Source organism: Lolium perenne, chromosome 3 (genome assembly GCF_019359855.2).
Source record: "Lolium perenne isolate Kyuss_39 chromosome 3, Kyuss_2.0, whole genome shotgun sequence".
Classification (NCBI taxonomy): domain Eukaryota; kingdom Viridiplantae; phylum Streptophyta; class Magnoliopsida; order Poales; family Poaceae; genus Lolium; species Lolium perenne.
In genome coordinates, this window is record NC_067246.2 from 257,322,150 (window position 1) to 257,348,050 (window position 25,901).

Genomic DNA, 25,901 nt, shown 5'->3' on the forward strand with positions numbered 1-25,901 from the left:
TTCTTTCCTAAGGATATACGATATGTACGCTTGCATCCAAGGAACTTCTACCATCATCACAAGCTCTTGGTTTTCTTCGTCATCCCCGGCTTCTTTGAGGGGCGCCGAAGTTTTTTCCTCCTTTGCTTTTTTCTGCGTTTTCTTCGGCTTTGTGGATCTCTCCGCTATTTCTTCCCAAAATACACCTGGCGGGATTGGGAGGCACTGCGACCCGATGTTTGCGAGAACGTCGGCTTCATCATTGCTCAACCTACTGATGTGATTTACCTCGCATCCATCAAACAACTTCTCAAGCTCATTGTACACCTCCTTGTATGCTATCATGCTATCATTGACTGCATCACATTGGTTCATAACTTGCTGAGCCACCAATTGTGAGTCGCCAAAGATTTTTAGTCGAGTTGCGCCGCAAGCTTTCGCCATCTTCATCCCGTGTATGAGGGCTTCGTATTCTGCTTCATTGTTGGATGCGTTTGGGAACGTCATCCGTAGGACATATTTTAACTTGTCGCCTTCAGGTGATATAAGTATCACTCCTGCACCAGCTCCTTCTACTCTCTTGGATCCGTCAAAGTTCATGGTCCAAGTTCTCGACAAATCTGGGGGTCCCGTGTTTTGCAGCTCCATCCACTCTGCAATGAAATCTGGCAAAACTTGCGACTTGATTGCCTTTCTTTTTTCATACGTGATGTCCCGAGGGGAAAGTTCTATTCCCCAAAGGGAGACACGCCCTGTAGCTTCTGGATTGTTCAGTATATTTGAAAGAGGTGCTTCATTGACCACTATTATCGGGTGTGCCGAAAAATAGTGGCGCAACTTTCTTGCCGTTGTAATCACTCCATATGCTAGTTTCTGGTACTGCGGGTACCGCTGTTTGGAAGGCGATAAAACTTCACTGATGAAATATACCGGCCTTTGCACTCCATGGAGTTTCCCTTCTTCTTCTCTTTCGACGACTAGCACCGTGCTAACCACCTGGGGTATGGCTGCAATGTACAGCAGGAGAGGTTCCTTTTCCTTCGGCGCCACCAAAATTGGTGGTGTCGAGATTGTGCGTTTTAGATCCTCGAAAGCTCTATCGGCTTCTTCGTTCCACTGGAATTTTTCCCCTTGCTTTATTAAGGCGTAGAACGGTAACACTTTTTCTCCCAGCCTGGCGATGAATCTGCTTAAAGCTGCGACTCGCCCAGTTAATTGCTGTATTTCTTTCAACTTTGTTGGCTTCCTCATTATTACGATAGCTTGTATTTTGTCGGGATTTGCTTCAATCCCTCTTGCTGAAACTAGAAACCCAAGAAGTTCTCCTGCTGGGACGCCGAAGGAGCACTTCGTCGGGTTCAGCTTGAGGCAGAATTTGTCGAGGTTGTCGAAGGTTTCCTTGAGATCCTCGATCAGCGTCGTCCCCTTTTTTGACGTTATGACGACATCATCGATGTACACTTGCACATTTTTTCCAATCTGTGTCGCCAAACACTTCTGCATCATCCTCTGATATGTTGCTCCCGCGTTTTTCAAACCAAAGGGCATTGTTCTATAGCAGAACACGCCGTAAGGTATGATGAACGCTGTTTTTACTTCATCTTCTTATTTTAACCCGATCTGGTTATAACCAGAATATGCATCCAAAAAGGAAAGACGTTCACATCCTGCCGTGGAGTCGATAATTTGGTCGATCCTCGGGAGGGGAAAGTGATCCTTTGGACAATGTTTATTGAGACACGTAAAGTCGACGCACATGCGAAGGACCTTAGTGTTTTTCTTCGGCACCAACACTGGATTTGCTACCCATGTGGCCTCTGTGTGCAGCTCCTTGATAAAACCAGCTTCTCTCAGTCGATCAATTTCTGACAGCATAGCCTTGCGGTTTGGTTTCGAAAAACGTCGCAAAGGTTGTTTGATTGGTCTCGCTAATGGATCCAAGTTTAGGTGATGCTCGGCAAGTTCCCTGGGTACTCCTGGCATGTCAGCTGGACACCATGCGAAGATTTTCCAGTTCTCACGGAGGAACTCGACGAGCGCGCTTTCCTATGCGAGGTCCATGTCGTTTGCGATGGATGTCGTCTTTTTTGGATCCGTCGGGTGAATTTGCACCTCCTTAGAATTTTTCTCAGTGTTGAAAGTTGATTCTTTATTTGGCCTTCCGACGTCTGGCAGCACGTCGTAGTCAGTCATAAGCCTTGACGCCAAATACTCAGCTTGCATCCCGAAAGTTTCTGATATTCGATGAAAATCCTTATCACATTTATCGGCTAGGGCGAAGCTTCCTTTGATCGTGATTGGTCCCTTAGGTCCAGGCATCCTCCACAACAGGTATGTGTAATGTGGCACTGCCATAAATCTAGCATATGCTGGCCGTCCCAACAGAGCGTGGTACTGTGACGGAAAATCGACGACTTCAAACTCCAAGTTCTCGATTCTGTAATTTTCTAGGGTCCCAAACTGAACGTCGAGATTAATCTTCCCCAGTGGATAACTTGGCTTCTCTGGTGTGATACCGTGGAATCTCGTGTCTGTTGGCTTCAGATTTGCTAGGGATATGTTCATCTTCCTTAATGTATCTGCGTACATAAGGTTTAAGCTGCTGCCGCCATCTATAAACACGTGAGATACGTCAAATCCTGCGATGACCGCTGGTAGTATGAGTGCTGACTGCCCTGGTCGAGGAACTTGCTGTGGATGATCCGCTATGGTGTAGCCAATGTCTTGCCCTGACCAATTAAGGTACTCGACTGTTGGTGGAGGCATTTTTTCTGCCATGAACACCTGCCGCGAGATTACTTTCTGAGCTCTATTGGATGGCCTTCCCTTCTGAATCATCGAGACCACTCCGTTAGAGTTAGGATCAACGTAAGGCGGTGGTGCTGGTGCTGCCGCTATTCTGAGCTGATGTCGATTGTCGTCCGTAATCGCGGGAGGAGGTGGCAAGTGAATCTCACTCCTGGGTTCTCGAGGATTTCTCTGTGCTGCCTGAGCATTAGCATGCCCTGCATACCTTAGCATTGCCTGGAAATTTCTACAATCCTTCTGCAGATGTCCTGACTGTCTTTTTCCGTTGCTGTCGAGGAAAAAATGCATCTGACACGGCCCGTTCATCATCTCTTCGGGAGACACGAAAGGCCTCTGGAACCTTGGCCCGCTATTTTGCCTATTGTTTCGAGAGTCATCTCTATTGTCGCCTCGTTACTCGTTGCTTCTCTGGTACTCATCTCTGTTGTTTCCTCCTGCGCTTGCTCGGAAACCAGCTGAGATTTGTCCTGGAGCATCATAGCTCGAGTACTGCCGAGGAAATCGTTGCCTTGGTTGATAATTTCGACCGCGGTCTTCCTCTGGCGACCTGTGCCGTTTGTTGTGAACAACATCTTCCCCATCTGCCCATCTATTTTCTATTTCCATTAGTGCGGATACTGTCTTTGGATTGGTCCTCCCCAAATCCTCGACAAAATCTCCACGCCTGATTCCTGCGACAAACACATCTATTGCTCTCTCGTCAGATATATTTTCTGCCGAATTTTTGATGATATTCCACCTTTGGATATACTTTCTCATTGGCTCGTCTGGCTTTTGTCGGCACGCTCTCAATTCCTCTAACGATGCGGGTTTTTTACATGTGGACCGGAAGTTCTTGACGAACACGTCCTCAAAGCTATCCCAGCTGTCGATAGATCCTGGAGGAAGTTTCTTTATCCAAGATCGTGCGGCTCCACTCAAATGCACCTGGATGCTTTGCATAGCTGTTGCTCTGGTTCCTCCTGTGAGTTTCACCGTTTCGAGATAATCAACTAGCCAATCCTCTGGATCTTGAAGGCCGTCGAATTTCTTGAAGTTATCGGGTAACTTGAATCCTGAAGGGACTCGAGTTTTTCGAACTCTCCTTGTGAAGCATGGCAAACCACACATATCCTCGTCGTTTAACTCTGGGGACTGCCGATGTTCCCTTCTGCTTTGTCGCGCTCTATCAACCCTTGCTTGTGCTGCCGTGTCCCTTGCTCCACTTGGTCCTTCGGGCGCTGCTGCTGTTGCTGCCGCAGGTCGTGGACTATTTTGCCTAGCCGTTCCTTCGGGAGGTGTTGATACAAACGCCGTCCCCATGGCTCCAACTCCCGCCATTGCCATATTGTACAATGCCTCCCTTGGATCTCCTGGGGGTGGTCTGGATGCAAGGATGAAAGCTTGTGTTGCCATATACCCAGCTTCTGGTGTCTTGGGGATGATGTTTCCTCTCGTGTCTATCGACATAAAAGACATGTCGAGGTTTTGAACCAAGTGCTCTCTTTCTCCTTCAGGTACGTTTTGTAGCCTTGATCTTGCTTTGTTCCAAGCTTCCCTGTGGCTATCACCCGAAGTTCTAGATTGTCGACTCAGCTCTGCCCTGCGCCTACTTGATGCAAAGGCTGCCTCCTTTCTTCTGTTTAACTCAGCTGTCTGCTTTTCCAATTCCCTTGCAGCTCGTGCGAGCCTATATTGATATGCTTGTAATTCTTCTGGCGTGGCTGTGGTGGCCATTGGTTCTGAGCCATCCATAGCCCTTGCGGCTCTATCCCATGCTGCTTGCGGAAGTTGGACTCTGTCTCGCAGCTGTGGCCCGATATATTTATTGCCTAGGCCTCGTCGCAAATCAGAGGGATCGACGTATGGATTTCCCAAATCGTCGAAAGCCTCAGATGTTTCCTCCTGATCACGACTTGGCTCTCCGATGACATAAATCTGATGATACTTTGTATTCAGATCTATGCTAGGTTTGGTGACACCATCATGAAGATTGGCGAAGACCTTGCCCACTGTAGTAGATTTGTCGATGAAGTCGTAGCTGTCGACACTGCTTGAGCCATCGCTTATATAGGAGTCCGCAGATGACTCAAACGACATGTCGCTGAAGATCTTGGCAAGTTTTTCTCTTGCCCTGGTGCTGATGAAGCGTGACGACGAAGTTTCTTCCTCTCCTGATTCGGTTGACGATGTATAGTTTGAAAAATTGGAATCGACCGCCGATGATCCCGACGAAATCGGAATTTCGACACGATACGATCCCTCTTTCTCGACGCGAAAGTGAAATCTTCCGAACGTCATCTCCATAGGCTCCTCCAGATACGCATATGCATCCAAACGGGAGGGCGGGTGAGGAACAAAATCGACAAGACCAGTTGCGATCTGTTTACCTCGATCCATTGCGTTGCTTGCGGTTGATGAAGTCGACGATCTTGAACGTGCCATCGAGATCAGATCCTTGACGCCTCTAGTTCCCACTGATGGCGCCAATTGACAAGGTATTAACTTGTCAATGCTATGGGTTGTAGACTAGGGTTTAGTTGGAAGTAGAGAGCAAGTAGATCTCGAAGGTTTCAGCCGAAAAGTACTCGACGATTATGAAACTAGGGTTTGAGAAACAATGATTCGATGCTTTCTTTGTCCCTCGACTCCCCCTTATATAGGAGGCGGAGCCGAGGGATTCGTATTGTACAAGTTACATAGTCCGGGAAGGTTTCTAACTCATCCCGCAAGATTACAAATAATGCTTCCTATTACAACTCTAGCTTTCCTTAATAATATCTTGGGCTTCCGAATCTTCTTATTCTTCGGGTAGTGGGCCTTCAGTAAACCCCGGGTACTATCTTCGGCAGGCCCATTGGGGATGCCTATGTCAGTTATATTGCTTGGTCTATTTGGGTCCCAAAGGCCCTTTTGCTAAAAGAAGAGGACCTATTGAAAAATGGGTACCTAAATCCAATAATTGATCTCATGTAGGACTATGCCGCCGGAGGGTTAAAATGAGTGCTTGATAGTGGATGGACAAGTCATATGACCGACGTCAAGGATCTCGTTAAGGAGTTGAGGCCCAACATTCATTAAATCGCCGTCTCCTTTGGAGATAATTCAATATCCGAGGTATTGAGTTTTGACAAGGTTGTGGTTGCACACAACATTACTCTTGTGGATGTCATGCTTGTCAAAACCCTTGGTTTTAATTTGTTGTCTGTTTCCACCCTTGGAAAGATGGGTTTCACCGTCTTTATTGATAAAGGTATTGTGGTCCTCTTGTGGAGCAAGACTCTAAAATTCGCTTTCGTTGGGTATCGCGAAAACAACTTGTATGTGGTGGAATTTTCGGGGGCCACCACTTCAAATGCGATGTGGCATCGCCGCTTGGCCCATGTCAACATGAGAACTTTGCAAAGTATTCACAAGGGAAACCATACTGTGGGACTAAACGACACTGTTTCTTTTGCCAAATATCGTGTTTGCAAGGCTTGTGTTGAAGGAAAAAATCATGACTTTCCGCATCCAAGCAAGACTATTATCTCTTCCATGAGAATTTTGGAGCTCCTTCATGTGGATCTCTTTGGTCCTCGACTCATGCAAGTCTTGGTGCGAAGAAATATTGTTTGGTAATTGTTGATAACTATTCGAGATGTACTTGGGTTTATTTCCTCAAGAGGAAGGATGAGACTCAACAAATCTTCATCGACTTTGCCACCGAAGTGCAACGTCAACACAATGTTCCTATATTGGCAATAAGAAGTGACAACGGCTCCGAGTTTAAGAACTACACACTCAATGATTTTGTTAGTGATGAGGGGATAAGACTTCAATATTCCGCTGCATACACCTCTCAACAAAATGGTGTTGCGGAGAGGAAGAACTAGACTCTTATGGATATGGCAATGTCTATTATGGCGGAGTATAAATCCCGCTATAACTTTTGGGCCGAAGCCATCTCCAACGCATGTCATTCTTCAAACCGGCTCTATCTCCGTAAGGGCTTGAACAAGACTCCATATGAGATTCTCACCAGGAACAAGTCTAATATCTCCTACTTCAAGGTGTTCGGGTGTAAGTGTTTCTATTAAATCAAAAGAGTTTGTTTGTCTAAATTTGAACCTAAAGCTTTGGAGGGTATATTTTTTGGTTACGGTGCTAAATCCCATACTTATAGAGTCTTTGACAAAGCCTCCGGGCTAATCATTGAATCTTGTAGTGTGGAGTTCGTAGAAAATGATGGCTCCCAAGTGGGGCAAGTTGATGTTTGTGCAGATGATGAAATATCTCAAGAAGCCATAGTAAGAATGGGTGTGGGATTTTTCTGCCCCATATTGGGACACGTTATGGCGTCTCGGGAAGTACTATGCTCTACTATTGTGGAGCCCTCATACTCACAACCCCAACAAGCTCCAACTCTTGAAGCTAATGATGCACCAACCAAAGAACAAGCACAAGACCCTTCCTCCAGTGGGAAATATCAAGGACAAGGTCAAGCAAGGAATGATGATGATGAGTATCCATTTGATATTTGTTGCTCACCAAATGATGTCGAGGATCAAGCTCATGATCTTGAGCAAACTCAAGAAAGGAAGCAAGCTCAAGTTGATGGTCAAGATGGGGAACCAAACGAACAATTTGATCAAGTGATCCCTCCGAGGACTAGAAGGTCCCATGAATAGATTGAAGCCCGCCGTCTTGCTAGAAGGGAAAGGAATTTGGAAATTCTTGAACACACTCATGAGAAAGTTCTAAGTGATGTAAGAGGAAGAGTGTCCACAAGGAGGCAATTGAATAACTTTAGCAATCATCATGCTTATATCTCCTTGGTGGAACCAAAGTATTTGAAGCTCTTGAAGATCTAGATTGGTTGGAGCTATGCATGATGCACTCAACAACTTCAAGCGAAACAAAGTGTGGACCTTAGTAGAGAAGCCAAAAGAGTGTCGCAATGTTATATGCACTAAATGGATATTCAAGACCAAGCCAGATGAGAATGGAATTATTGTGAGGAACAAGGCAAGATTGGTAGCTCAAGATTTCTCCCAAATTGAAGGAATTGACTTTGGTGAAACTTATGATCCCGTGGCTCTCCTTGAGTCCATCCGTATCCTTCTTGCATATGCATCACGACATAATTTTAAGTTGCAACAAATGGACGTGAAAAGTGTTAATGGTCCTTTGCATGAAGAGGTTTATGTTAAGCAACCCTCGGGGTTTGAGGATCCCAACTTCCCTAACCATGTCTATAAGCTAGATAAAGCACTTTATGGTCTCAAACAATCTCCTAGAGCTTGGTACGAGCATCTTAAAGAATTGTTGTTCGACCATAGGTTTGATGTTGGGCAAATCGATCCTACTCTTTTTACAATGGGGAGCTTTTCGTTTGCCAATTATATGCTGATGATATTATCTTTGGCACTACTAACAAAGCTTTCAATGATGAATTTTCGAAGCTTATGACCGATAGGTTTGAGATGTCTATGACGGGAGAGATGAGGTTCTTTCTTGGTTTAGAGATCAAGCAATTGAGAGAAGGGACTTCAATCAATCAATCAAAATATCTCCAAGACATGCTCAAAAGGTTCAAGATGAAGGACATGAAAGGTGTAGCCTCTCCAATGGTTATCAAATGTCATCTTGCACTTGATCCCAATGGCAAAGAGGTGGATCAAAAGGTATATCACTCCATGATTGGATCCTTTCTTTACCTTTGCGCATCTAGACTGGACATAGTGTTGAGTGTTGGTGTGTGTGCAAGGTATCAAACTTCTCCTAATGAGAGCCACAAGATGGCTCTCAAAAGAATCTTTTGATATTTGGTTGATACCCCAAGACATGGTCTTTTGTATCCTAAAGGCTCAAGTTTCTATCTTAATGGATGCATAGATGCGGATTGGGTGGGGGATAAGGATGATATGAAATCTACTTCCGGGGTATGCCAATTTTTTGGTATGTCCTTGGTGTGTTGGTCTTCTAAGAAGCAAATTTGTATATCTCTCTCCACCGCCCAAGCCGAATATGTTGCCGCTGCAAGTGGATGCACTCACTTGTTATGGATGAAGCAAACTTTAAAGGAACACAGTGTCACTTGTGATAAAATGCCTCTTTTATGTGACAATGAAAGTGCCATCAAGATTGCCTATAATCTGGTGCAACATTCAAGACCGAAGCATATTGAGATCCGGAATCTCATAGGGGATCATGTTGCATGTGGTGATATTGAGCTATGCTATGTTCCAACCAAAGACCAACTCGCCGATATATTCACGAAGCCTCTTGATGAAGCAAGGTTTTGCTATTTGAGGAATGAGCTAAATATCATTGATTTGAGGAGTATAGCTTGACCGTCTTACAAACACAACTTCTTCTCAAAACTCTATTTGGTTTGGATGTGGGCATGGAGATAGGGGGAGTGCAGTTTAAATTATTGAGCTATACCTCCCCCCATAATGCCAATAGTAAGACACCATTCTCTTTATATCATGTGTTGATATGTGAGATTCAATGACGAGTATTGGTTTTGGAGCCAAGATATATCTTCTCGGTGCCATACCATAACACGCATACTTGGTGGCCTAGGCCATCGCCCTCTTGTTTGTTAAGACTTGATGTTATTTGGATTCATCAGGCTTTATTTGCCATCTTTGTGTTCTTATGGGAAATCACTCATGTTTGACATTTATTTGCTAAATCTTGCAAACTTAAGTGATCATGTACCATCTACAGTTTGAGACCTCTAAACCCAAGCCTATCCTCATCTATAACCATTTCCATATTGCACACAAGTCATTTTTGCTAAAACTTGGTTCGGAAGGCCCGTTGGACGGAAATTGTTGGCTTCCCCATCTAGTTAGTAAATTTTCCACTTATACATGTCATGATACCCATTGTATAATCTCATATATGGGTGCGTGCAAATAAGTAATCTTGATGGGTCAGATATTTCGACTTTCTGAAATTCTTCAGAAAACCGGAATATCCGGCCTTGCTGGAGGCCGGAATTTACTCCCGTAACTTGGGCTGCAATTTCCAGCCTGGGCGTGTTGCGAGGGATGACTTAGGGAACGCGGGGTGGGAAGTTGCCCAGCAACCAGTTACCCATCCCCGCGCCTCTCAATGTCTCTCACAGCCGTCGCCGACGTCCTAGCCTCGCCAAAGCATCTCCGGCCGCCCCCTTCCGCGGTTGTTGGCCGGGGCTCCTTCTCCTCATTCATAGGAACGTTTTCCTCCAAGCCATTTCGTAAATGGACTCCGGTAAAGATTGCAATCTCTCCTTTTAGGTGTTTCAAATTTTGGTGCCTTTTTGCTTGGAGAAATTGGTTCCCTAGTGGTTGTAAATGGTTGTCGTAGATAGTAGCATCAATTTAGTGTGCCGATCTTTTGGTTAGACGTAATTTTGCTCAAATTGAGTGTTGTTCGTCATGGCGGAATTTTCAGGCCCGACGCAGACCGGAATTTCCGGCTAGGGCGGAATTTTCGGGCCCGATGCAAACCGAAATTTCCGGCCATGGCGGAATTTTCGGCCCTGGAAACCACCAGAATTTCCATCCTGGGAACTCTGTCTGCTGCACCCTCTTTGAACAAATATGTACACAATAGTCACGAACCTATATTGGTATTAGTGTATACTGCATGTCTATGTTTTGACTTGTGTGTTTACTCTTCTTGTGCTATCCATCTATCTCTTATCACAGATAGTTCGCACCCGAGACGCCGTGCTCGCAAAGACCATTCTAGTGAGTACGCTAGCCAGTCTGCTCCAAGAAAGTCTGCCACCATGCAACGGAAAGGCAAGGATACTAGGATCAACTACAAGGATATGTATTCTATTGACTATGCTCTGGCAGAAGAACTCGTACGAGGATGAGGAAGGGGATTTGGTGTATGGAGCAGATGTTCATCTTCAAGGACATTTATGAAAAGATGGAGAAAGTGAGACCCATGAATCCTATATATTTGGATACTCTTGCTGAGAAGGATCACTTCTAGGATGTTGTTTGGGTGACAGAACATATGGGGCTGCACAAGCACTACTACAGTATTCCGCTCATTCAGAAGTTTTATGCCACACTTGCCTTCAAGAAGAATGAAACCCACACTATGATGTGGATGACTGGCTCTACTTCTTGTGAAGCCAACTTACACATGTTTGCTGAGATGCTTGGGTACCCTTTCAGTGGTGGTCACCGTGTCCATCGTCCAAACAGCTCCAATAAGGATTTTCTTTATGATCTCTACACACAGGACTCATCGAGTGGTTGGCACTACTACAGGTCTTCTTCCACTTTATTATTAGCTTCTTCGTCTCTTCCGGGACAACATTGCTTCAAGTGGAGGGAATCGTGATGCTATTTGTGGTGCACTGGTGGACCTTGTTGCTCTTGCTGGTGAGTGCGCTGAAGATGAAGAGAACACATATTATACTGTTGATGTTATAGATTATATCTTCCATGAGATATTCGATGTGATGGTGAATCGGACTTCTATGTCATAACTAGTAAATTGCACGGGCTTTGCACGTCCCTGACCAAGCAAAACAACGTAAGAAAAATCTAGATCCAATTTAACTCAAATATCCACAGTTACTGCAAACAAATTCCGTACGTCCAAATTACAGTGGTTACATTAATATACTATCGATAATATGTGGCTCCAAATGTGTTGACAAAGTTTCAAGTTAGTGCCCTTAGAAACACACTTATTAATATACTATCGATAATATGTGGCTCCAAATGTGTTGACAAAGTTTCTCAGTACAGTACCTTTATGTCCATCAGAAGGACGAAAAGATTTTGAGGTCGGGCGAACTTAAAGCATAAAAAAGATTGATGCAAAAAAACTAAAATTTATCGATATAATAATATCTTGTACGGTCTTTAGCATAATACTTAGTACAATGGTAATGAAAATATACTTTGACAGAATCAGAAACTACAAAGCGTACCATATGAAGCTTTAGTGTCGTCTTGAAGTCCCAGGCAATGGCAGAGCCCTACCTTCCTTCTGAAAATCTTTTTTAATTTCAGAAAGATCAAGACTTTTGAATATCCCTCGCTCGATGTAGCACACCATCAAATCATTAAGCCAACCATCGGACATCTTGTTGCGCAACTCTGTCTTGATAATCTTCATAGCTGAGAATGCTCTTTCAACTGTTGCCGTCGCCACCGGTAAAAGCATTGCCAACTCAATGAGGCGGTAAACAGTAGGAAACATGGTGTGCCTTTTAAGCTCAACCATCCTTTTAGCTAGGCTTGCAATATCAAGACAATCTCTAAAATCTTCAACTCTCGTCATATGAACATGGAATAGCTCAAGGGCATCCTGTATATGCTCACGCTCATAATCAGAGAAATCCTCATAATAAATCTCTGTAAGGCGAGCAAGCTTATTCACATTAAACCTGGCAAATGAGTCTCGTGGATCAAGACAAGAAAAGTTTTGAAGAACCTCTGAAGATGCCTCATTAAAACGATGATCAAACTCAGTGACAATAGAGTCTATAGCAACATAGAAGGTGTCAACACGATAAAAATGATCAGTGGTGACCTGGTATTTTCCTCCTTTTCTTGTTTTACCCCATCTTGTTACCATGGTATCCATACTTGGGATTATGACTTCATTTTCAATGCAAAATGATTTGACCTCTTCAAAGAGTGACTCCCAACCATGATTCCTCCAATTGACCAAACGTGTTCTCACATCCGTAACCAAAGAGATTGCCTGAAATGATACAATTAGAAATTTCGATCAACAAAATATACATATTGAAAGTAGAAATGTAAAATTTATCCATCACATACCTCAACAATATTTTGATCCTTCTTTTGCAATAGAAAAGAGACATCATTTGTCATACGAAGTAGTTTTAACATCATCTTCATGATGAACACAAAGTTAAATGTCTCCATTTTATGAACATAACCTCCTGCCTTAGTTGGATTACGCGCGTCATCCTCAACAATGCCCAAAACTTCTATCACCGCATCCCACATTGAGTTAATACGGGATAGGGTTGTGTAGTGAGAACCCCATCTCGTATCTCCAGGTCGGCACAAGTGTGTTTCTTGATTTTTACCTCTTCCCGTGGGCATATCACCGTTCTTGATCTTAGCCAGAAGAATCTCTTTATGCTTATCAAGCAATATATCCATCTTCCTGCAAGATGAACTACAAAGATTGGCAATACTAGACGCATCGTCAAAGAAATCTTCAAGACCTTTGCAACATCTCGATAAAGCAACAACTATCAACTGCAACTGGTGGGCAAAGCAATGAATATAGAAAGCATATGGGTTCTCATCACGAATTAACTTCTGAAGGCCATTAAATTGTCCTCTCATATTAGATGCTCCATCATACCCTTGCCCTCGTAGTCTTGCAATGAGTAGACCATGTTTACCAAATACATCCAAAAGTGCCTCCTTTAGAGCTGCCGATGTTGTGTTTGGGACATGCTTAATGCACAAAAATCTTTCAATAATCTCTCCACTTTTGTTCACATACCTACAAGAAAATGAGATACAGTTAGTTGAAATACACTACATTTTAGAAAAGTAAAACAAATAAATACTTAACATACTTCTATACATTACTGCTTGTATACATACCTCACAACCACGGCCATTTGTTCTTTGACCGATATATCACGAGATTCATCAATAAGAACGGTGAAAAGACAACCATCCATCTCCTCTTTGATGCGTTTGGTGACCGCTTCCGCACAATGTCTGGCAAGTATTTTCTGAATATCTGAGGAAATCATCTTTGCATTTTTAGGACACAACTCATCAAATGCAAGTTTCACTTCTCTATTCCTTTCTTTATACCAATCAAGCATTTCCAAAAAATTGCCTTTGTTCAAAGAAGAGGAGGACTCATCGTGTCCACGAAATGGTTCACCTTGCAATGCTAGATGACTCACAATACCCAAAGATGTATCCACGCGGGTTTCATACTTGACTAGTGAGTCTTTGCTATAAGTTATAACTTTGCTTTTCAAACTTGCCCTTTGATTCTGAAAATCTACACAAGCTGTCCTTGAATTATTATGAATGCTACATGCCCCACCAACATGCTTACGGAATGCAGCCACCGCATTTTTCCAATGGTCATAGCCAGATTTGGTGAATACATCATAACCAAATTTTTCATGCATCTGGTCATTTTTAAAAAGATAGCAGTAGAAGCAATATGCCTTATCCTTGTCCACACTATATTCCAACCAATTAAATTCCTTATACCAATTTGGCCGAAAGCTTCTATCATCTCTATCTCTACGGAATTTATGACGAGTTGGTTGAGTTGGACCTTTCTCTAGATATGCAAATTTAACATCATCTCTAATATTGGGATGAAATTGATCAATTGGAATGCGAAGTCCTGGATCAAATTTGATGTCATCTAGACCAAAATATTGTATACCTTCATCTTGTTGAACATCAACATTCTCATTCACATCAATATCTTCCACTTCCACTTGTTCGGCAGTCCTAGAATCTCCATTAGCTTCTTCCACTTGTTCGGCAGCCGTGGAATTTTCCGTCTCTTTGCCTACATCTTGCTCTTTCTCTTGATGTACCACAATGTCCATAACATTTTCACTCTCATCTGCGCTTGGTTTAGAGTTGCTGCCACTTGAAAGTGGCACAAAATACCTTGTCAAATCTGCAATTGACAATTCATAAATTCAGCAAAAAGAACCAGCACTTGCTATACCGAAATACAAAATTTCAGAACCACTCTACCTTTCCTATTCCCCCCCTTTGCTGGCCCCTTCCCTTTCTTATTCATCTCGACCTTAGGCTTCAATCTACCTCAACAGCACGCCAGCAGGCAGCAGTTGCCGTTGCCGTCGGCGGTCGGCCCGTCGCGTGCTACCCAGAGGTCAGCCGCCCAAGACTGCAGCCGCCAGCGCTGAAATTCTCCCGATCGCGACCTGCGTAAATTGAGGAGTCGATCCGTTTCGGTTGGACGAAGTCGAGGACGACGAGGAGTCGATCGTGTCCAGGAACAAGAGTCGTCGCTCGCAGACTCGCAGTATTGCTTGTGTGGCTTCGGGGACAGGCCCAGCAGGCTAGGACGCGGCAACTCACGGCCCAATTAGCCAATCGAACGATGCCCTCGATCAGGTCCGCTCAGCTGCGTAGCCTGTCCTGCTCTCGATCGATACAGTATCGTATATGTAGCATAGGTATACAATTTTTTTTGTCGCTGGCTTAGGTAGGGCGGGCGCCACACCTTGCCCTACCGGGAGCCTCGCCACTGCGGATATGACAGATGAAGTTTTAATGCATTTAGTTCCAGTAATCATAAGATATACAAAAAGGAAATTAGATCTTGGTAATGATAACAAAGTTAACAGCGAACAATTTTGTTTAAAATTTGGTGAATAGAAATATCAAAGACACACCCTGTTTCCCATCTGATGAACCCCGTGAATCAGAAACATCTGTAATATCTTGAGATGGACTCCGTCCTTGGCTCCTTGCATATAGGTGGATCTTGTTGTAGGACTAACTGCCTATAAATATTCGATAAAAGCTAATTTTCATAAACTTCACCTTTTTGTGAATAAACTTTGTTGCTTCTTAATGCTATTATAAACACCTTTTTTACATGTTACGAAGGAACAAATTCACTGGTCACCCGAAGATGGTTCACTTGAATAATCAAAATCACCGTGTATTTGTTAAAATAGTCACAATTAGAATGGATAGAAAAAAAATTGTAGACATAAACACAAACACCTGGCGGTCACAAATAGCCTGTGACTTGCTCCTTGTTTTTTCCTTGAAATACTGATATAGGACTTAGTTTTTTCTCCGTATAGTTTACAGGAAAGTATAATGTATAGATCATAAAAGAACTTAGTCTACTTAGCAACTTTCAGAGATCACATATTGCATCTCAAAATTATGTGTGTACGGTTGCGGATAATGTGTTCAAGACGTTGTTGCCCGGTCGGCCTGCACTGGTATGTTAGGGTGTATTTGGTTTGCAACCAATGGCAACCAAACCAAAAAGTTGGCTAGCCCATGGTATTTGGCTGTCGTTTGGATTAAGGGCATGTTTGGATTGTGGCCAAAAGTTACCCTGCCAATATTTTGGGCATAGCCAAAACTTTGGTTTTTGTTTGGATGGTTGCCAATTATTTGGCATGCCAATGGCTACTTGCCTAATCTAGTTCAGTTTTCTTGCCAATGTTGGCCAACTCATGGGCAACCAAAAGGTCAACCAAAATTTTGCCTAGCCAAATATTTGGTGGGGCAACCATGGGCAAGAACCAAACGTACCCTAATTGGTACCAGGATTTTGGCTAGCCCGCGTCACCATCGGCATGCTCGTTCAATTTCCGCCCGCACGTTGGCCAGCTGCTAGCGCCAAAATGGTCAGCCAAAACATTGGCAAGGCTGTCGGCCTGCAAACTTTGGTGGGATCCTTGGACCCTATGCAGTGCGGTGGATTAATTAAACATTAATGTCAGCTAGGAGTAGAGCGTAGCGTATCAGTGTGATTTTCCTTTCCTTGCTACGTGACAATAAGTTTAATCTGTTGCATACTAATCATGTTTAGCACAAACTGATAACAGGCAACGAAGGACTTTTGTAGGTTACAAACCAAATACACCTAATCAATCTTTTGCCAAAAACAATGGTCATGATCCAAACGACAATAGACCAATTTTTTGTTCATGCCCTCATTTTGATCATGCCAAAATTTTGGTTGGGCTAACTTAGGCTGAAACCAAACACACCCTTATAGCTGCTTGTAAGTGCAACCCATGCACGGAGAGGCGAAGGAACTGGAATTTCAGGCATGCGGCACCCCTAGAACCAAAGGGAGAGGCGAGGGGGGGGGGGGGGGGGCTGAGTTCAAACAATATGGATTGGAAGCGTTAGCAAGCAACCTGTGAGCTGAGGGAATGGGAGCTTGTAGTAATTGGTGGAAAGGGTGAGCATGGCAGGAAATGTCAGGGAGGAGCGTTGGTGGTAGTAGGGGCCATGGTAGTGGTGAGCATGTGAAGCGGCAGTAGTAGACGGTGAGGACTGAAGAGGGAGCGATTAGTGGTGGCCAGTCATCGCACATGAGCTATTTTTCGGTCCAGAGGGTCGCGATGGTTCTGGAAGAAGGTGGAGGAATCTAGCTACCCTCAACCGCCAGATGTAGGTGAACAACGGTTCAAAACTGGCACATTATATAGGGGTATAGATATGCCCCATTTATCCAGCTTCTCATTGACAACACAATCGTGACTGGGGACTTGAGTTAGTATCCTCGAGTGGACCATAAGGTCAGGAAGACTTATGTGAAGAGGAAGGTTGCTGCCCCTGCTGCTCCTACTGCTGGTTCTTTTATTTGAGATGCTCGTTCTAGTGGCACCGCCCACGGGTCGTTCGGATTCTTCTCCTTTCATTCAGAAGGAGGTGAAGAAGTTGAAATGGTTCAAGAGGAATGCTCTGTGCATGAACGTTGAGGTCCAAAAGGAGAACTTCTAGGCAAGTCGTGAGCGTGCCGACATCCAGCATACACATGCGGTCATTCTACACAAATTCAGTGGTGAGCAAGGTTCTCCTCCTCGACCTCCTGTCCATCATACCTACAGCAGATGGCACTCCTCTCAGGTTCACTAGTCTGATTGAGCAGAGTCTTATGAGGAGCAACATCTCTCGCGTCTCTCCTCCAGCCGCAGAGGAGAGTGCAGACGACTATGAGTTTTGAGTCATGCTCGAGTGATTCCCTTGGGGCGCGTAGCATCTCTCTTTTCCCTTTTTTGGCGTTTCAATGCCAAAGAGGGAGAAGTAGTTTTATGTAGGTATTCTCCAGGATTTGCATGGGCGGGCACAAGCATATGCATTTACCACTCTTTGAGAGCTTGTGTCCTTTCATTTTTTGAACATTTGTGTTTTCATTATGTTGGTTATGTTGAACTATGTTGTTTGGGATTGTAGTATGGTCATGGGAGACATGGATTTCGATATTCTATATTTTGAGACTATGCATTATTATATGGTGTGTGATTTATGGTATTTTTTTTGAAATAGAAGGTGGTATTCCATTAAAGTGACACGTGACGGGTACAAATTGCAGACATGCCCTTTACAACACTCGCCCTAAAGAACCCAGTATTTGAGGATAAGGCCTGCAAATTTACAAAACACACCCCAAAACAAAAGTTGAAAAAGCAATCAGGTCATGGAGTTTCACCGCCACCGCTCGCCGGCATCCTCGAAGCGTCGCCGCCAAGGAATGGAGAGAAGCTGCTCGAACTCTTCCTTCCGGCGAGAACCCACCCCCGCTGGCTACCTCCAAGCCGCCGGGAACGAATCACTTGGCAGCGAGGAGGCGTCGAGCTCCAACAGGGACAGGGAGAAACCTCCGTCACGGAGGTTGAGAAACAGCCGCCTTGCCGGCTGTAGATCGCAGCGGCCATGGTGCCGACTGCGTAGTTGCGCTTGACGAAGAACCACCAAAGATAGAGCTGGTGCCGCCTGGTCGAAAACACCGCATCGCCCCCTCTTCTCCCCTCGCCACCATGGCCGGACAGAGAAAGAGACAGGGCTATGCTGCCCTTCAGCAGATAGCACCAGCTAGCCCTACTAGCTCCAAACTTTGCAGGGGAAAGCAAGGCAGTTCCCCCCTCACCACCATGGCCGGCCAGGGAAAAAACCTTGCTGAGACCTTAAGCACCGCCGTGCTTCTCCCCCCTACCACCACGGCCATCCAGGAGGAGCAGAGCAGTCACCGCACACCTTGCAAAGAAGAAAGCATCTACTGGGCCATTTATTGAAGGAGATTCTGGAGCATAAGGCCCGCCGCGGTTGCTCCCACTATTGGAGCTCGCCGCCGCCAAGCCACCACCAGAAGCACCAGATCCTGCCCGGAGATCCAGATGCCAAACTCCAAAAACCCGGCAAGAAGCCGAAAAACCTACTCCTACACCTAAGATCTACCCCGGCGCCTTCTCCTCTCCATCTCCGGCCGGCTATTCCGGCGGAGAGGAGGAAGGAGCGGCCCGGTTTGGATAAGGAGGAGAGTAGGGACTGTAGCTAACCGAGAGCAGGGGAGGGGGAAATGAGCGCCCTTGATTTATGGTATTCGGTATTCTATTTCACCATATTGGTATGATCTATATCTCAATATATCAACTATATGTGATATTATGTCTCGGGTAGTTGTTGTTTTCATGTTGCCTATTTTATGTTTCGAGGCCACTCGAACCTATGTGTGTTGCATTTGTATTAAAATGCAAATTACTTATATGCACACATCTAGGGGGAGTACCTCTATCTCTTTGGCAACATGTTGTTTATGCTAGTGATTTATTGCAAATCTGTATGTTGTCATCAAACACCAAAAAGGGGAGATTGAAAGAACATCTCTCCACCATTATGGTTTTGTGTGTTTGATAACAACACGTGTGATACTCTAATGCGTTTAAGTGGTGCAGATGTTATCTAGTTTGTTTACATGATGAGAAGAAACAAAAAGGAATGTTCAATTGGTGAAAAGGAAGAATAAAGGAAGAAACAGAAAAATGCCAGGCAAGAAATTCCGGGCCCCAAAAAACGGCTAAGGACTTAAGGGTCCCTCGACGGCCCCCAAAAATTTCAGTCGAAGCCGGAAATTCCGGGTGTGGGGGGATATTCCGGCCTCAACTTACACAGGAATTTCCACCCCATTTCTTCTCCAACGACTTGATTTCGAGGGGCATATAAATACCCTCTTCTTCCCCAAGCTGAGGTTGCTCGACCTGTTCATGTTCTTCACCTCGAGCCGATTCACCAAAATAAATTGATCTCCTCCCTCAACCACCCAAAGTTGTTAATTTTTGGAGAATCGAAGGAGATGACCCCTATCTACATCTTCACCGAAGCGATTTACATTTGCCCCTCATTTGTTTAAGGGCACCATTGCTAGTGTTTATTTTGGAAACCCTAGTTGTCGTGACTTGGTTTGATCTTGTTGTTGTTGTTGTTGTTGTTGTTGTGTTGTTACAGCTATTGGGAGCCTCCAATTCAAGTGTGGATGTGTGCTCCAGAAACCTTGTAAAGGCCCAATTTCCGCCTTGAGGAAGTCCCTTAGTAGACAAGTGAGCTAGGCCTTTGTGGCATTGCTCACCAAACTTGGGTAAAGCTGCTGAATCTGACGCTGTTTTTAGCAAACGTTTTTTCAGTCTGTTTTCACAGGAAATAAAATCGAGGAAAATACCACAGAAGTTTTTCACCAAAACAAGGGGCCTGGAGCTTTGGAATCACACGAGAGGGGCCACGAGGCCCAAAAGAGAACCAGTGGTGCGCCCCACTGCATAGGGCGTGCCACCTGGGCTATCTTGGCCCTCGAGTGTCCCCTCACCTCCTTCTTTCACGTACCCCCTTATATACCCTACAAACCTACCTGGCCAAGAGCACGAAGCTTTTCGCAAAACAGAGCGCCGCCACATCTACGATCTTTGTTTCGTGGGTTAGATTGGTCCTAGTCTCCACGCCGAAGAGGGGGATTTCGAGGTCTTCTTCACCATCACCGCCACCAACGTCATCACCAACAACCATGTGCTCACTCTCCATCACCATGTGTGAGTAGTTCTCTGTAGGCACGTGAGGTGAATGGGGATTTGATGAGTATCGAGATTTGGGATATTTGTCTTGAGTATATTCATGTATGAGTGTTGGTATACCTTTGCTATATTTAATGCTTGTTGCCAGGGCTCGGGTGACAAGATTTCAGTACAAAACTTTTATTTCCCTGTCATATGTATGAGTTTGGTATTTATATGCAGAGTGTATTACTCATTATTATGTTGAACCTGCGAACCCTAAAGTGCATGTTAGGAAAAAATAATGGAAATATGTGGTAGTTTGAGGATATTGTGTGTTCATGAAGTGTTAATGCTTTGTTCCGGGATATTTGAAATGATATACCTTAATTGCATGTAGTTCCAAGTTGGCCCCGGTGAAATGGGCACGCATGACAAAAGTTGTTATGCAAATTATCTTTTTTTATTATGCATAACTATATTAGGATCACACACCTACACATAGCTGGATTAGAGATGAATACTATGATATTAGGATTACATTATATGATCAATATCATTCATGCAACACCCCACTATGACCTCATGCATATGCTTTTAGCCACTGATAGTTACACATCACTACTTCCGGTGAAATCTGGAAATCTGCTGTTATTGTTTACTACTTGTTCTATTGCTTTGAATCAACTATTATATATCACCACTTGCTTTGTGAGTTTATTGATATACATGTGTGGTTGAGAGTGGCATCTCAATTGCTAAAATATTATTGATATTTTTGTGTTTCCCTTGAGTCGAACTTATTGGGTAATACTTTCTATCAAAGATTTCAAGGATCCCCTATATATTCCCTATAGTTATAGGCATCACCCGCACATGGTGCTGCGCCGCCCGTGCTTGGGGCCTGTTGGGGGGATGACCCCCGGTATGCCAAAGGCATGCCAAACTAAGCCTTGTGCAGGCTATCGCTGTACCGGTTTAAAGGTTGTTCCGGGCTAAGCACTTAAGCATGAGACTAAGTAAATCTATACCGGTATCCCAGGAGGGGTATACCAGAACCGGCTAAGAAGGTACCGGATTACCGGTACAGGCTACACTGTAGCACGTCGGCAAGACTGGTCAAAGATTTTCTCAAGAGCAAGAGGACAAAGATGAGCGAAGCACTTCAGCTTTAAACGAAGGCCTGACGCCAAAAGAAGATGATGAAGTAAAAGGTACCGGCGGAGGTCAGCACCCCTGATTAAAGTCTTAGCCGGTACCGGTAGAGCCAAAGTGGCTTTGTAAAATAGTTTGTCTAGTCAAAGATACCATTAGGGTTTCCTAGGGTTTCTTCCCTTGTAAGCCACCCTCTCCCCTATATAAGGAGAGGGAGCACCCCCTTGTGCGGGTACGTGATACGAGAGAGGCAATGTACTGTGTGTTAACCAAGTAATAGACATTGAGCAATTGAGAGCTAGTAGTGTTCTTCTTCAACCTCTGGCCAAGGCCAAGTTCATCCGGAACTCATCCCATCTTTACCAAAACCCTCCCCAGAATCCTCTAGCGCACATTCGGCCCCAATTTAAGCCATCCTATGACATCTGTCTGTTCAGCACGACGATAGTTGGCGCCCACCGTGGGGCCAGCAGCTGCGCTTGCTGGAGTTCATATTCGGGTGGGCCTCCTCACCATCGCCGACGAGCGTGTCGTCACCGCGCTCATCGACCGCGTCTTCTCCATGGACTTCATCAACGACAACACAGGCTGCTTCACCAACGGAGGTAAGTTCCCCAAGAATGGCCGCGTCATCGAGTTCGGGAGCTTCCGCGTCTACTACGGCACCGTCCCTGAGCGCCAGTGCCTCTCGCCGGTGCTGGTGGCTCCGGACCCGCCAAGGTCTGCGCTTCGCAGTGGCCACGCTGCCAGCAGCGTCGAAGTGCTGGTGGTTGGCACGGCTGACGCCGGCAAGGGAGCTGCGGTGGAAGGCGCAGGACAGACGAAGTCCACGCGCACGGCCAAGCCGCCGACCGAGCGCAACCAGGAGGTTGCGGGTGCATCTACAGCGCCACCGGAGACTCCACTTCAAGCGGCCATGAGTATGCTGGCGACGCCCATCGCACAGAACATCGATCAGGCAGCGGCTCAGGTGGAGCTGGAGGCACAACGCCAGAAGTTACTCTATGGGGGCACAGACATCCTCCGGGCGCAGCGCGAGCTGAACCCAACCCTACGTGAGTATAACGCTGCCCATGGCTTTGCTTCTATTAGCGCTCAGGCTGCAAGAGTACCGGAAAACCGGCTTAGAGCTTGCAATCTAGATCAGGATCTCCGTAAGGAAGTTCTCGCCGGAAAAAGTGTCTCTGCATCGCTGAGCATCGTAGAGAAACCGAAGTACAGCAGTCCCGATAAAACCATAAAAGCTGCTAGGGCTGCAGTAGAGCTGTTTGAATCACTTACCGGAGATGCTTTAGCAAAACAGCAAGAGCGTGTTAGGGAATTGCTTGACATGATTCAGGAACAAAATGCTGAGCAGCTAGCTAAGGTAAACAAAGCTGCGGCTTCAAAATCTGTGCGTTCTACAAAGAATGCCGGAAGTAAGTCCCATGGGCAGGCATCGTCCCCCCATCTGGACATGAGAAAAGAAAAAAGAAGTGAATGCGCAGCAAATGACTATGTACGATCCGGTACTTGCCGGAAAACAACAAGCCGGGCGACACGAGGCCGGTAGAAAAAACCAAGGGGTAGTACGCGGTTATGCCAGAAAGGGCTACGCCGGAAATGATTATGCAGGTAGAAAAGGAAGCGGACAAAACTATCGCGCAGCAAGAGCAGCGTATGTGGAGGAGGAAATGCCTCCACCAAGGTACCGGCAGGCAAGGGCTGCGGTACCGGTACCGGAACGTTACGATGAAGCTGATTCAGGAACTGAAAGAATTGCAGCCTACCGGAACCCTTTGGGGGAACGGTTAGGAGAAAGATGCCTACTAGACCGGGATGCGAGGCACAGGCTGGACAGAGTGTACTTGTCTGAAATGATCGAGGCAGAAGGTCCTCCGGGCCCAAAATGCTTTGGCCCACGAATCATGAGAGAGGAACCACCGGTTCGCAACTTCCAGTTACCCCGTGACGCAAAAACATATGATGGCACCACTAGCCAAAAGACTGGCTTGCGGACTACGTGACCGCAGTTTATGTTGCTGGTGGCGGAGGAACCGTAAAAGGCGGAGGAAACCGGCGCTGGGCCATGAGAATTGTACCATCTTTCCTGGTAGGACCGGCACGCATTTGGCTTAACAACTTGCCGGCAGGAAGCATAAATGGCTGGTTGGACTTTGAGGAAGCTTTCGTGAGTAACTTCAGCAGTAGATACCGGAGACCAAACAGGCCACAACAGCTCGCCCTGTGCGTGCAGCGCTCCAATGAAACAGACCGGGATTACCTGACCCGGTGGAATTCCACAAGGAACTCCTGTGAAGGAGTGATCGAGGCACAAGCCATTGCTTAATTTTGCAATGGATGCAGAAGAGGTTCACCGCTGTGGCAAAAGCTACCGAGAAACATGCCAACAACTTTGGCAGAAATGATACGTGTGGCAGATAGCTACGCATTGGGAGACCCAATGCAACAACCAGCAACCAGCAGTACAAGCCGATCCGGCGCAAACAAGCCAACCACGCCAAGATCAATACCGGGATAACTGGCACAACAAAAGAAGGGAAGATTTTCCGGATCGGAGGTACGGTCCGCAGCAAGTAGCCGCGGTGCAGGATAACTCCGGCACCAGCGGAAGCCAGAGGCAAAAAACCGGATCGCAGCCATGAGCGGGTCCTAAAAAACAATGGGTTGAAAAGAAGCCGTGGGGAGAGAAAAAGAATTGGCAAGATCATGCAAAGTACACTATGGAATCAGCAATGGAGCAACCGTGCCGGTGGCACACCCCGAATCCGGCGAAGCCGGCAAACCATTTGACAAATGATTGTTCTTGGACCAAGTACCTGATGTTGAAAGGTGCAGTAAAAGATGCGCAAGCACAAGGCTGTACTACGATGCTGCCACCATCGCAAGACCTCTCGCAGCAATAGCTACCACCACCACCACCGCTTACCGGAGCAAACGCTCTACCGGTACAGCCTCAGCCAAACCGGCAGCAATACCAACAAGTTCATCAGGTGGAAGATGACAATGGCCAACTGCCACCGTCGGCACCTTTGGGCCGGAATGTTTACCAGGATCCGGACGTGTGCTGTGTTGTGTTCGTTACAGAGCCAACGGACAAGCAAAGTGTGCGTCGCCATTCCATGGAAGTGAACGCAGTGATGCCGGCAGTTCCAAAATACATGTTGTGGTCAGATCAGGAAATCACCTAGTCATTCAAGGATCACCCTAAGATAATGCCGAATCCGGGTGGCTACGCTCTCGTTGTAGACCCAATCATGCATGGGCCAACGACTTGGGTCAAGTTCAGCAAAGTGCTGATAGACAATGGGAGCAGCATAAACATTATGTACCGGCACACCATGCATACGCTGGGAATACCCGAAAACATGCTACAGCCAACTCACACTACGTTCCACGGAATCGTTCCGGGTTTGTCCTGCTCGCCCATGGGAAAAGTCCGGGTGGATATGTCGTTTGGAGGACGCGACAATTGCCGGGTGGAAAACCTCCTGTTTGAAGTGGTGGACCTAGACAGTCCTTACCATGCACTATTAGGGAGATCGGCATTGGCGGCATTCATGGCCTCGACTCATAGGGCGTATCTCAAGATGAAGATGCCGGCACCTTGTGGACCCTTGACCGTGGTGGGAAACTATAAGATCTCGCTAGAAACTGATGATACGTCTCAAACGTATCTATAATTTCTTATGTTCCATGCTAGTTTTATAAAAATACTCACATGTTTTATATACACTTTATATCATTTTTATGCATTTTTCGGCACTAACCTATTAACAACATGCTGAAGCGCCAGTTCCTGTTTTCTGCTGTTTTTGGTTTCAGAAATCCTACACAGGAAATATTCTCGGAATTGGACGAAACAAAAGCCCACGGTCTTATTTTCCACGGAGTCTTCCAGAACACCGAAGAGGAGACGAAGAGGGCCCACGAGGCGGCCACACCATAGGGGGGCGCGGCCCCACCCCTGGCCGCGCCGCCATATGGGGTGGGCCCCTCGGGCGTCCCCCGACTCTGCCCCTTCGCCTATATAACCCCATCTCGGGGGGTTCTGAAGATCGCCTCCGGCACCCTGCCGGAGAGGGGAATCATCACCGGAGGGCTCTACATCACCATGCCCGCCTCCGGACTGATGCGTGAGTAGTTCATCCTTGGACTATGGGTCCATATCAGTAGCTAGATGGTTGTCTTCTCCTCTTGTGCTATCATGTTTAGATCTTGTGAGCTGCCTATCATGATCAAGATCATCTATTTGTAATGCTACATGTTGTGTTTGTTGGGATCCGATGAATATGGAATACTATGTCAAGTTGATTATCGATCTATCATATATGTGTTGTTTATGATCTTGCATGCTCTCCGTTGCTAGTAGAGGCTCTGGCCAAGTTGATACTTGTAACTGCAAGAGGGAGTATTTATGCTCGATAGTGGGTTCATGTCTCCACTGAATCTG

General features: G+C 45.7%; 1 protein-coding gene across 1 annotated transcript; it reads right to left on the reverse strand.

Annotated features, from left to right (window-relative positions):
- Positions 1 to 11,712: 11,712 nt before the first annotated feature.
- On the reverse strand, positions 11,713 to 20,330 carry LOC127340127 (uncharacterized). The gene is made up of 7 exons (XM_051365905.1): positions 20,155 to 20,330; positions 19,879 to 19,934; positions 18,448 to 18,633; positions 13,368 to 14,424; positions 12,836 to 13,263; positions 12,561 to 12,733; positions 11,713 to 12,480 (listed from the first exon to the last, which is right to left on the reverse strand). The coding sequence occupies exons 1-7, from the start codon at positions 20,328 to 20,330 to the stop codon at positions 11,713 to 11,715; spliced, it is 2,844 nt and encodes a 947-aa protein (XP_051221865.1).
- Positions 20,331 to 25,901: the final 5,571 nt, after the last annotated feature.